The sequence below is a fragment of the Malania oleifera genome, chromosome 4, assembly GCF_029873635.1.
Source record: "Malania oleifera isolate guangnan ecotype guangnan chromosome 4, ASM2987363v1, whole genome shotgun sequence".
Taxonomy (NCBI): domain Eukaryota; kingdom Viridiplantae; phylum Streptophyta; class Magnoliopsida; order Santalales; family Ximeniaceae; genus Malania; species Malania oleifera.
This window is the reverse complement of record NC_080420.1, coordinates 91,338,405-91,352,129: the sequence shown is the minus strand read 5'-3', so window position 1 is coordinate 91,352,129 and position 13,725 is coordinate 91,338,405. Positions and strand designations below refer to the sequence as shown.

Below are 13,725 nucleotides of genomic sequence, written 5' to 3'. Positions count from 1 at the left end.
TTTGGTGTATCTCATTTGGGCGAGCCAAGAGATTGTTGGGCGATTATTTTGTAACATCTTTTCTCATATCACTTCTCGTTCTCCTCTTTGTACTGTTTTTCTCACAGAATAAATATTCTTTCTTTTTCAATCAAACATGGCTTGTGTCACTGTTCATTGCATATTCATGCATTTATCTTCCTGTATTAACAAGCAGAACACAAGTGTTTTTTCCTTAGGATTTTGATATATGTAATATTTCTAAATTTTCTATACTCAGGGAATATTGACAGGAATTTACCTGGATGGAGCCCTATGCCTGGGGAAGCATCAAGTGGGGGTCAAAAATTAGTGTTTACTTCCACTGAGCTTGCAGAACCTGGGAGAGGTAGACAGGACAGTAGACTTCGTTCACTGGCAGCAAAACTTTTTGATGACAAAATTCCTTTCAAGAAGAAGGTTCAATCCTCATGTTGATTTTTATAATTTTAATTCTTTCAGTCAGTATGTTATAGGAATCATATTTATATGATGTATATATCTTGAGGATATGCTTCTTTTCTTGCTGTTTCTCTATTATGAGTTCTGTTGAAGCAGTGGGAGGGAAAGTTCCTGCAAGTCCTCATGTTTTACTCCCATTTCCAGTGATGGCTCTTTGAGGTTGTACCATGGGCTTGGGTTGAAGTATCAGACTACCAGTGCATGCCTGAGCACCTTATTTCACCTGTTTCCTTGTGAGAAAAAAGATGAGGGTGGGGACACAGCTGCACATGCACAATAACATGAACTATGTTAAACACTTAAACCTAAGTCACTCAATTATTGGGTTCATGGGCGGATTAGCATTGTGAACTTGTATAACTCATTTGCTGCACAGAGCAGGTGATTTATTTTCTCTTCCCCTCTTTGTGTTATAAGTCAACAATTTGCTACAAATGAGGTTAGCTTGTCCCATAGCCAGCCCCTCTTCTACTTTGATGAATGTGATATACAGTATCAGGTCCAAATTCCTTACATTTTTGTAAGAGTCAATAGGCTTTAAAGTTAGCCCATGAATCTAATCAAATGTGTAATAAGAGCCCGGGAGGGGTTCTTGAAGCTCAAGGATCTAACCAGTAGGCTTCCAATGGCAATAAGTTGTCTCTTATAGAAGAGAAAGGAGGTAAGGGCAGCGGGTTAGCTGGGGATACTTCTCCCATCTGGTTGATGAAAGAGCTTCCTGTGGAGGATGATGAGGGTGGAAAAACTCATATGGAGCAGCGGCTTCCTGTTGAAGGGCAGGGTGAGAATCAAAACATTAGTGGATTGCATTCAGAGGTTCTTCATTCATCTGGGGTTAGCAAGGAAGTAAAGGGATGTAATAAGGCTGAGGATATGAAGGTACATAAGTGTTGATCAGAGGGATGGAGGGACCAGGTAAGAAGGGATTTTTTGTTAATAAACAGCTGAACTCAAACCCGCAGGGATGCAAAAATTTTATGAAGAGATTCTGCAGGGAGTTTTTCATGAAAGAATCTCTGTACTGTTCTCAGTCAATCTTAAAGAAGGACAAAGGCAAAAATAAGATTGAAAAGGAAAGCAGGTGAGTTGACATTTCGGACAATGACAGTGCATTTGGCTGAGATAGTGGATTATGTGGTCATGATTCTGCCTCTTCTGCATTTCTTGGGGATCTTTCTTATGTGCTTCCTCCTTTACTGGAAGGTATGAAGGATATTTCTGCATTTGGGGAGGGGAGGGGGTGTTGGATTATCACTTTACCTAGAAGCTTTAAGCTGTTAGGTTGTGGCCCCACAATGTATATCAAGTTTCAACACTCCTTTGCATGTGCAGCCTGACAGCACGTGGAGAGACAAACAATTGATAAATAACACCCATTATGGTGAATACAATAATTTCTTAAGCACCGCACTATAAATGTGGACAGCAAGACTAGAACCCAGGACCTCTTGGTAAACCAGCTCTTATACAATGTTAGATTACCACTTTACCTAAAAGCTTAAGGTGTTAGGTTGTGGGCCCAACAATGTATATAAGCTTCAACTGGGGGTTTCGGTAATGATTTGATGGGGAGTAATCGGTGTAGGGTCAGAATTCTCTCTTCCCCTGCAGAGGAAGTTAGTGCTACGGATGTAGAAGCTCAAAAGTTATTGGATAAGACGGTTATCCTGGAGATGATGAAGTTTGTTTGGAAGGTGCTAAATGAAAAATGAAGAGAAATCAGTGTGGATTAGCAAATTTACAGAGTTCTATCAATTATGATGGCAAGCTTGAAGAGGGGTTTCCTTATTTAGAGTTTGTTAGGTTTAGTGTTGGTTTTATTATATTTCCCTTTTTCCTTCTTTTTGTTTTTCTTTTCTAGCTACGAGGATATCTTATCCTCTCATTAGCTGTATTTTTTTTTCTCTTCTCTCAATAAATTCCTTTTGTTATCAAAAAAAAAAAAAAAAAAAAAAAAAGAGAAAGAAATTCAGTCACAGGTCTTTGGTATAAACCTAGCTAGAGATTGTATCATCAGGTTGACTAGCTGCTTTGACAATTTTTCATCTCGGGGTAAATAATTGATCAATTACATACTGATTTTAGCTTGCCCCTTTTTTTCGGTTTGGAGGGGGGGGGGGGGGGGGGGGGCGCAGGGGGTTGCATATCGGGGGTATGAAATAACATTTCGGTAAAAGTTTTTTGATATCATTTTTGTACTGTTCTATTATGAAGATGGTTAATGTTTCTCAATTGGATGACAAAGTTGCAACTTTAGGCGAGAGAGTTTTTCTTATAAAAGGTTTGTTAATTGGGAGTGGGGGCTACTGACTACTACTACAAAAGTATATCACGCAGGAAGAACTTACAAAAAAAATAGGAAACATAGGTAGACTCCAAAGTCTAGCTTGGAGACCTAAACCTATCTTCAAATTATCAATAAATAACTAATGTAAAAAAAATATGCATTGAATATGCTCAATGAACAAAATTTTCCAAATTTTAGAACTGTAAAATGTAGATATTTTCCATCATCTCTTGATCTAAACAAAAAAACAATGATTTTTTTATTTTTTATTTTTAACCAATTAAGACAACAATGATGGCTTTGGACAATGCACCTCTTCTGTAATAATGTCAAAAATATTTCTTTAACTGAAATTAATGCAAAATGAACTCTTTAGTGCCTTGCTCTGAAATGTCAATGACCACCAACAGTAATGTGAATTCCCATAGTCCTCCTACCATATTCTCATTCTTGAATTTGATCATTCTTGAATTTGACATTCCCTTGTTTGGTTTGAAGAATATGAGGATTGTACTTCTAAAAAACATTGATATTCACATACAACAAGAATATGCAACATGGCGGGCTATTTTGATTAATAAATGTAAGAATGTATATTTAGGCATGTTTTCCTTTTAAATGACAAATATTGATTGAAAATAAATTTAGATTCTAAAATAAATTTAGGATGAATTACAGGCATCATTCTTGCACATTCTACATATAAAATCATCCACAAGTATACATTCATTAGCTATGCTCCATTCGTATTAGAGAATCATCAGTGGTAAAAAAAAATGTTGGTCCAACAAAAAAAGAAAAAGAAAACAATACCGAGTTCTTAGAAATAGATATCGTATAGTACTCAATAAATTGGATTTTTTTTAATAGCAAAAGAAATTCATTGGTAGATTTAGAATATACAATTAGGAGAATGAGACATCTCCTTACCAAACTCTGGGTTATCCCACAAGAAGGGAAAAAGGAAAGACCAAAATGCCCGAAAAAACAATCCAGAATAATCAGCACGCCGTAACAAGTCAACGAGGAATGCCAATCGTGCTGATTATCTGAAAAACACACCCCCTTGAAGTTCCCATTACCCAGACACCAAAGAGAAGCCAAAAAGTGAATCTTCTCTCAGACCAATTGAAATGGGACTTCTTCCCTAAGAAAATACATGCATTTTGTTCCATCCACAAATCCCAAAATACTGCAAAGAAAACACATTTCCATAATGGTTTTCCTTCCTCTTTCCTACCAAAACCGACGAAAGAAATTGACACAAAGATCCTCCACTGTATCTAGACAAACCCAGCATTCTCCAAAATAATTAAATAACTTGTTCCATACCCTCCAAGCAAACTCACAATGAATGAAAAGATGCAGAGCATATTCTGGGCAGTTAAAACAAAGCAGACATACTTCTGGAGGGAAAGCCTTCAAAGGCCTCATAATCTGTAACGAGTTTTTAGTGTTGATTCTATTAAGCACAACTAACCAAAGAAAAGCTTTGATTTTAGGGGGGGGGGGACCCTTTCCTTCCAAATTGTTTTATAGAGAGGGAAGAATCAGTACTAGTCAGGAGCTCACAGAAAGATTTGCAGGAATAAAACCCCAAGGATCCAAAGACCAAGATCAGTTATTAGCTTCCAAAGGGACCTGACAGTTATTCGACAAGACTAACAAAGAGGATAACTCTTCTGTCTCCCTATCATTCAAGGACCTTTTAAAGTGAAAATTCCATGAAGATATAGGATCACTTGGATCCACGGTAAGAGAAGAAATGGATCCATTCTGCCCTGAGCACAAACGGAACAGGCGAGCAAAAGAGGTGGACAAAACAATGTTTCCCAATCAGCAAAAATTTAGTGTGGGGAATAAATATAAGAAATAGCTTTCCATGGACTTTATGAAGAAGATTTAGGACCCAATTTCGAATCCCAAAATTTCTCATGAAGTTCAAACTTGCTTTTAACAACTCTATGCCACAATGAAGGATCTTCTCACAGGAATTGCCAAATCCATTTGGCCAAGAGAGCGGTGTTCTTAGACACCAAATTTCCAGGACCCAACCCATCCATTTAGATCTACAAACCACCTCCCATCTCATTAAATGGTCCCTATAACCTCCTACCCACGACCATAGGAAATCTCTTTATAATTCTCTCAATCTTGCTAGCAACCCCCGTGGGAGTTTAGAAAATAGAAAGTGTTAGATTACGACTTTACATGAAAGCTTAAGTTGTTAGGTTGTGGGGCCAACAATTTATATCATACTTCAACACTCCCCTGCATGTGGAGCCCCATAGACCGTGGAGAGATAAACAAGGATAAATAACACCCATTACAGGGAATGCTGTCCATGAACTTTCCCAGATAATGATAGTGATGACATCAGTGAGTTTGTCTGTGATGGGGGTTTGCTGGTGGGTGAGATTTGGGAATAATATGGATATGTTTCTAATTCTTGCATATTCTGGACGAACTATCATATGCACATCTTGCCCCATTGGAAGGACTGGAGGGGGTTCCTATTTTTGAAAACATGGGTTAGATAATAAATTGCAGTGCAAGGATGGAATTTTATCTACACTAGTGGGGGTGATTCCTAGGAAGGATTTAGAAGCCCAAGATATAATGGATAATATGGGTTTAAAAATGTGTGATGCTGGCAGAATTGTGGCGCACTTTGATGGGGGTAAGTTCAAAGCGAAGAAGGGCCAGAGGGAGCTAGCAGATATAAGGTGCTCGGTGAACTATGACGGAAAGGGATTGGAAAGGGGTATTCTTGGTTAATTGTTTTATTTATTTATTTTTAATTTTATTTTAATATTTTTATTATTATTTTTTATTTTGATTTTTTTTAGGTGGACTTCTTGTCCCCTTAGATTGTTACTTCTCTTTCTCAATCTAATATACCATCTTTTATCATGAAAAAAATAAGGAATACCATAATTTTTAAACACCACAAATAAAAGCGGGCTACAAGACTGGATCCTAGGACCTTTTGGTAACTAACTTGAATACCTTGTTTGATTACCACTTTACCTAAAAGTTTAAGTTGCTAGGTTGTGAGCCAAGAATGAATATCATGCTTTAATAGAAAGAAAATACAATTGGATACTAGAAAGACAAGCCAAAATAAGAGCAATCTTGCCTCCTAGAGAAAAAAGAGATCCCTTCCACCCATCTGAATGCTTAGATACTCTCTCGAAAATGAGATACCAAAAGCTAGTTGATTTAGGGTTAACCCCCAAAGGAATCCATAAATAGGATAATGCCAATCCAAGACAAAGAACCCTACCTTCAAGGATAACTCCCTAACGTGCTCAACAGGCATAATTATTGTTGTGATATTGCTTTTAGCCATATTAATCTTAAACCTTAAAGGCCGTACCCAGTGCACAAGGCTCCCACTTTGAGTGGGGTCTGGGAGAGGTGGATGTTGGCAAGCCTTACCCCCATTTTTGGAGAGGCCGCTCCCAAGTCTCGAACCCGAGACCACCCGTATTGAGGCAGAGGCACTTGCCATTGCACCAAGGCACGTCCTCTATTAATCTTAAACCTTGATACCCTGTTAAAAACATCGAGAAGCCCCATAATATTCAAAAAAGGAGGCCTATGAGCTTCTAAGAAAAAGATAGTAACATCAACAAATTGAAGGTGCGAAACCATAACCTTCTTCCTTTTCACTCCTTGTTCTTTCACTAAACCTCTTTCCACAGACCTCAACCATTCTACTCGAGACATCCATCACTAAAATGAACAAAAATGGGGAAAGAGGATCCCCTAGTCTAAACCCCCTCGTAGACCTAAACCAAGATTTAGGCTTACCATTCACCAACACCGAATAATTGACATTTAACAAGCAACCTTTCATCCAACTACGCCATCTCTCTCCAAAACTCTTGCTAAAAAAAAAAAAAAACTTATTCAAGAAGTTCCAACTTACTCTATCACAGGCGTTCTGAAATCCATCTTAAAAATGAGCCCCTTCTTCTTCCTTCTTCAAATTTCCTCAATGACTTCATTTGCAATTAGACAACATCCATGATTTGTCTCCACCTTAGGAACGCACTTTGGACCTTAGTAATAGTCTTATCAAGCACCACACTCGGCCTTTTAGCTAGTACTTTAATGATTTATTTTATAAATGTTGGATACTAGACTAATAGGTCTAATCAAATATCTTGATAGGGTTGCTTTTCTTAGGCACCAAAGTCATAATCATAAAGGTAAAGGTAGAGTCTTTCTTAAAATCGCATTCTAGTAAAATTCATTATAAACCTTCAGCAAGTCATCCTTAACCATTGTCCAACAATCTTGAAAGAAAACCACATTGAAACCATGCGGTCTTGGTGCTTTATCCCTCTCCATCCCAAAGATGGTAGACCTCACTTCCTCTTCCTTGAAAGGTCTCTCCAATCAAGCTATCTTATCATCAGGCAAGGAGTCCCACTATGAATCTTCCACCATCGACCTATTATCATCCTCCTTAGAAACAAATTATAATAAAAATTGATGATCTCGGAAGTAATCATGCTAATATTTAAGATAATTTTCCCCCTACCCACCACCAACTCACTAATAAAACATTTTCCTCATTTTCCCACTATCTATCCTACGAAAAAAATTTAGAATTACAAACACTATCTCTTATCCATTTAAACTTCATATTTCACCTCTAACTTCTCATTTCCTAAAAAATCACCTCTAAATAACCATTCACTCCACTTTAAGGGCTATCGTTGTTATATACCTACTTTGCATCGCTTTTCTATTTTTGTCGATGTTACCTTCTCTGAGCCTATACATTACTTCTCTCAGCCCCTTAGTGCTTATGACCTCAACGAGTCTTTTCCTTTACCTAAACTTCCAGATTCTATTCTATTATCTTTGTCGAGTCATCCATCTGTGTTTCCATGTAATTTGACTCCTCAATGCGTCAATCATCCTAATTTGTAGGTCTATTTATGACAGTGGCTCAAGGGAAGAGAGTCCCCTCAAGCTTTTATTGCTACACTTTTGGTTTCCTTGTTTAATGATCTAATTTCCCCTGATGTTGATCCTCCCATTGCTGTTTAGAAAGGTAAATGCACATGTACACAACATCCCATCTCCAATTTTGTTTTCTATGACTTCTTGTCATGCTCCTAGATTTCTATTATTGTTTATTATTGCTTTATCTTCTATTGCTCTTCTTAGATTTGTTTCTACAGATGAAGAAACACCAATTCCCAAAGAAAATGATACTTAGGAATTTGTATTGCTTCCTCCTAATAAATATGTGGTTGGTTGTTGCTGCATATATGCCTTGAAAGTCAACCTTGATGGTTCTGTGGCTTGTTTGAAGGCGCGTCTTGGTGCTACGTGATTTTCTTAGGCATATGGTTTGTATTATAAAACATTCTCCCTCGTTGAATTTGTTTTATCTCCATAGCCACCATTTATTATGGTCTTTCATTAGTTAGATGTGAAGAATTCCTTCCTACATAATGATCTTTAGGAGGTCTATATGGAGCAACCTTGGTTGCTTAGGGGGAGTCAAGCTTAGTGTGTTGGCTTAAGAAATTGTTATATGGTTTAGTCAATTTCGAGAGTTGAAAGCTAATCAATGGGAATTCTAAAGATTCCCCAGAGGAAAAATAGAGATGTCTATTGCTGGAGTACTTGAGTTTAGCCTTCGATGGTGTGTAGTAGATTACTATATGTTTTATCATCATACTCCATCTAGTATGATTTTTCTTATTGTGTATGTGGATGATATTGTAATTATTGGTGATGATGATTAAGCCATCTAGGGCCTAAAGTGTTTTGTACATACTAAGTTTTAGACCAAAGATTTGGGATCATTGAAGTACTTCTTTGGTATGCTCAGAAGTATCTACATTTCGTATGGGAGTTGCTTTATTATAGAGAAGTGTGTTCTTGATCTTTTGGATGAGATGAGGCTGTTTGGAACCAAATTTGTTGATACACCCTTTGATCCTGACAATAAGTTAGTGTAAGACATGGGTGATTTGTTGCACGATGCAAGATGGTACTAGAGACTTGTTTGGAAAAGTTGGACTATCTCATATTCACTCAACCAAATGTATCTTTTGCAACAAGTGTTGGATCTCAAAGAACGAGTCACAAGGATGCTGTAATTCACATCTTGAGATATCTCAAAGGTGCACTTCAGTGAAGGTCACACTTATATTCAGGGACATATAGATGCAAATAGGGCCAGGTCATATTTCGACAAAAGATCCATGATTGGGGTATTGTATCCTTGTTAGTGGTAATTTGATTTTTTGAAAGACTAAGAAACAAATCATGGTGGTCAAGTCTAGTGTTGAGTCAGAGTATAGGGACAGGGCTCACACTACATGTTAACTTGTTTGGTTGAAGAAATTGTTGGAAGAGCTGGGGTTTTCACATTCTTGTTCAATGTAGTTGATGTGTGATAATCAAGCTTCTATTAATATTGTCCCCGACATGGACTTCTATGAGCAAATAAGCACATTGTAGTTGATTGTCACTTTATTTGGGAGAACTTATGCAAAAACTGCTATTCAGTTTGATTTCTTTTTCTTTTTTGTATTTGATTTTTATTTTTTTCTTTTTGTACCTCTGTTCTGTTTAGGAGCATTTTCTTATCTTGTATGTTCTTTCTTATTTTAACAAAGTTTCTTATTCTATAAAAAATATATATATTAAAGTTAAGAAAGTAAGTTTGAAAAACATTTAACGCTTTTGTTTGGATGAAAGTGATAAGCACAAGTATTGACAACTAAACTAATAAAATATTGTATTTAATGTTTTTCAAAACTCTTCAACCAAATAGATTTAGAACACACAATTAGCAAGCATTAAGTGGACAAATCAAGTCCAACATTTAAATGATATGCAAGTTAGAAAATATGGCTTTAAGTAAAGATATGATAACAAATAATGTCTTTTTGTTTTTTGTTTTTTTTTGTTTTTTTGTTTTTTTGTTTTTTTGTTTTTTTGTTTCATGTTGCTCAAAAAATAAAGCTAAGGACGAGCTTTTAAAAAATGTTTCTAAGAAGAACATTTAAATCTTAGGTTTTGTACATATTCTTTTGACAATCCAAGTATATAAAAAAACTAGGTCAATTTGGCAAGAATCCATGGCTTATTCAAAGTTAAACTGGAATTTGAGTAGGTAAAATGCATTTCCTGTCTAAATGTAACCCAATGTGGATAGTGAACTTTGTTAAATTATTAAACAGCGAAGCCAGTCCAGGTTTAATGTCTACTGTTTAAATCTTTTTCCAAGTTAGTATTTATGACTGAAGTTATGTTTTTACTCAAGAGTAATGGATTTACTGCTAAATATCAACTGTTTTGCAGCTCAAATGGTTGAAAAAATTTGCTACCATTAAAGATGATGGATGTGTACAATTTGAAGTTCCAGGGGACATTAAACCTCAAGACCTTTATTGTGAAACTGAAGTTGTTTCTAATGAAGCTGTTGAGGGAGAAACCATTGATGGAATAGACATGCAAAATATACCTCCACTACAGATTGTAATGCTTATTGTTGGGACACGGGGAGATGTACAACCATTTGTTGCCATTGGAAAACGTTTGCAGGTAATACTTGTTTTACATTTTTCTGTGTATGCACAATTGTTTCTGCATAATTTTCCTTTTAGCTCTTTTAGTCAAATCTTAGTAGAAGAATGCCATTCGTGGCATGTCTAGGCTGCATGCTGGGTTGGTTGAAAACCAAGAATCAGGAAGTATCATAGGTGGAGTTTAAGGGGTGAAAATGGGGATTCTGTTTCTAAGAATCTTAATTCTTGGGAGTTTGAAAACCAGGACTTCATTGTTGGGTCGGTGGGTATCTAGCTGGTAAGGGAGTTAAGTCGGATAACTTGAGAAGTGGAAAGGTTTATGTCTGCCATAAGGCAGTGCAAACAGATTTTGGAAGGGGGAAATTTAATGGAGACAAGCGAGATTTGTTAGGTGAGAAAACACATAAATTATTAAGAAAGATTCCAAAGGTATTCTAAGTATACTGGAGGAGCCAATTGTGTAAGAAACATGGAGATGTTTTGGATGAGGATAGTGCAGGGAGTAGTGATTTTGAGGTTTGTTTTTGGATCATATTCGGGATCAGTATGGATTTTCCTCTGATTTCTTCTACTAATCGACTCAGGGGTCTGTCGTATCTGTTGCCTCCACCTTTAGAAGGCTTAGAAGGAATTGATATGTTTGAAGATGAGGTTATAAAAGATGAACATATGGTTAGGGATGGAATTCTGCCTACTCCAGTCCAAGAAATTTCTGGTAAAGACATGGAAACTCAGGGTTTGCTGGATGACTTGGGCCTTATGTTGTCTGTTCAAGGAGGAAATGAAGTTAGGTTTGATGGGGGCAAAACTAAGGTGAAGAAGGGTCAAAGGGAACTAGCTAATTTGAAGTGTTTGGTGAACTATGATGGGAAGGGATTAAAGAGGGGTTTTCTTAATTGACAATAGCAGATTTTTTTTTTTTGCTTTTATTTTTCTTTCCTTTTTTATAATTTTTACTTTTGTTTTTATCTTCTTTTTGAGGATTTAGCATCCTCAATATGATTGTACATTCTCTTTCTTAATATATTTTATTTTATTAAAAAAATAGCTTTAGGTCAAGAGATAATAAATGTCATTAGAGCTTATGTTCCCCAACTAAGCTTAGTAGAAAACCTTAAGAGACAATTTTAGGAAGATATGGATAGTATGATTCAAGGGATACTAGGGTCTATGAAAACATTCATCTAACTTGAATGGACACATTGGTAAGGACAATAAAGTTTGTGAGAGGATACATAGAATATATGGATATGGACATAAAAATGAGTTAGACTCTAAAAACAAGAAAGATTTATGTACTAGAACAATCAATTTTATTTATTTATTTATTTATTTGGATTTTGGATTTTTTATTTTAATTTTTGAGCCGCAATTGGAAACCCAAATTATGAAAACACAAGGAAAGAAACAGCCTAGAACTTAAAAATTAACCCTAGAATCTATTTCTAGAAATTATGTGCAAATTTTATTTTATTTTTTTGGATTTTTGGAGATTTTTCTTTTTTTAGATAAGGAAAATTAGGACACTAGTAACAAGAATATTAACTAATAATAGTAACCTAAGCATCACAAAAGGTACTGAAAGTAAAGATTTTTTGCTGATTTTTCTAAGGTATTTCAATTATTATTATTTTTAGAATAAAAAACAAAATTACCGAATGCATTAATAATAATAATATTAAAAAAATAATAATAATAATGATATTAATAAAAAAGAGTCCATTAGATGAAGAAGAAGAAGAAGATCACTAGATGGGATGAAATAAGTTTACTAGACCAACGGGCCAAACAAAGAGTCCTTCCTCCACAAGTTCAACCGAAGAAGAAGACCGTTAGATGGGATGAAATAAGTTTACCACACGAACGGGCTGAACAAAGAGTCCTTCCTCCACTAGTTCAACCTCCAAAATAGATCATTTGGAGCAGTGTTTTAAAAGGCGAAGGTGTAAGGCGAGGCGTAAGCATTTTGGGATTATATTTTTTAAAATAATTAATAAATAAAAAGATTTGTATATAGTTAAAAATGAGAAAAATGTTAGAATAATGGAGAAACAAATAAAAACATAATTCTCTGCCCGTCAGATAAAGACTTCGAAAAAGAGAGCAAAGGCTTCAAGAGAGAGAGCAGAGGCTTTGTTGAGGCTATGAAAGAGAGAGCAGAGGCTTCGACAGAGAGCAAATGCTTCGTCGAGCTTCGTCGAGGCTTTGAAAGAGAGAGCAGAGGCTTCTTCAAGCTTCGTCGAGGCTTCGTCGACAGAGTAGAGGAGAAGAAGCTTTGAGGGAGAGAGAGGGAGGATAGGGTTTCAGTGCGTTCTGGGACTTGGCCTTAAAAATGTGTTTTAACCCAGAATACCGAGAAGGTATACACCTTGACGCTGAGGCGTAAAAAGGCGATGGTTTTGCCTGAGACGTACGCTCTTTTGCCTAATGCGTACGCCTTTATGGAGTTACGCCTTTTCACATACACCTTGATGCGTTTTTGCTCTAAAATGCCTCAAGAGGCGTGCCTAAAAATTGCCTTTCAAATCACTTATTTGGAGGATATATTAAATAGAAGAAGAAGAAGAAGAAGAAGAAGAAGAAGAAGAAGAAGAAGAAGAAGAGGACTGTTAGATGGGATTAAATAAGTTAAAAAGACCGTTAGATGGGATTAAATAAGTTTACTAGACCAATGGGACAAACAAAGAGTCCTTCCTCCACAAGTTCAACCTCCAAAATAGATCATTTGGAGATATTAAATATGAGTCCGGAGATATAGGGATTAGATTTCAAAGAGAAAGATCAGATGTAGAGTTTGTTAAGAGTTTGTCTCATTTGTTGACAATATTTATACTAGACCAACTATTTCTAGACAAAGATCCTTTTCGGTTCAGGGATTAGATTTCAAAGAGAAAGATCAGATGTAGAGTCTGTTATGTAGAGTTTGTTAAGACCTAATGTAGTGTTTGTCTCATTTGTTGACAATATTTATACTAGACCAACTATTTCTAGACAAAGATCCTTTTTGGTTCCAAGACACATAATCACAGACTTTAAGAAATCTAGATCATCGGCATCAAGGGAAGATCCTTTTATGAAAATGAAAGGAATTCAAATAGAAGAACAAATTGCCCAACCAGTTATGAAGAATCCGAACAAAACCTCTCTCTAACACAATCTCAAACCTAGAAATGCAATTTTTTAGATAAAGACTTTGTGATAGACAAAGAATAACTTAGAAAAAAATTTTATCAGAGAAAAACATTGAGAAAAGAATTTTTCCAAAAGAATCCTAGGGAAAAAAATTGGAAAATTTAGGAATAAAGGGTATGAAGACATGAGAAATCTAAAAAAGAATATCACTTTCTTACAAAAAATTGCTCTACTTTTGATAAGATAGGAAAAATCTAG

At 36.0% G+C, this 13,725-nt stretch overlaps 1 protein-coding gene across 2 annotated transcripts in view; it reads left to right on the top strand.

Moving 5' to 3' along the window:
- Positions 1–13,725, top strand: part of LOC131154578 (sterol 3-beta-glucosyltransferase UGT80A2-like) — a 137,152-nt gene that overhangs the window by 17,226 nt on the left and 106,201 nt on the right. For both annotated transcript variants that reach the window (XM_058107437.1, XM_058107436.1), the window contains 2 exons: positions 260–438; positions 10,109–10,351. In XM_058107437.1, the coding sequence (XP_057963420.1) occupies positions 260–438; positions 10,109–10,351 (422 nt within the window). The remainder of the gene's footprint in view (positions 1–259; positions 439–10,108; positions 10,352–13,725) is intronic.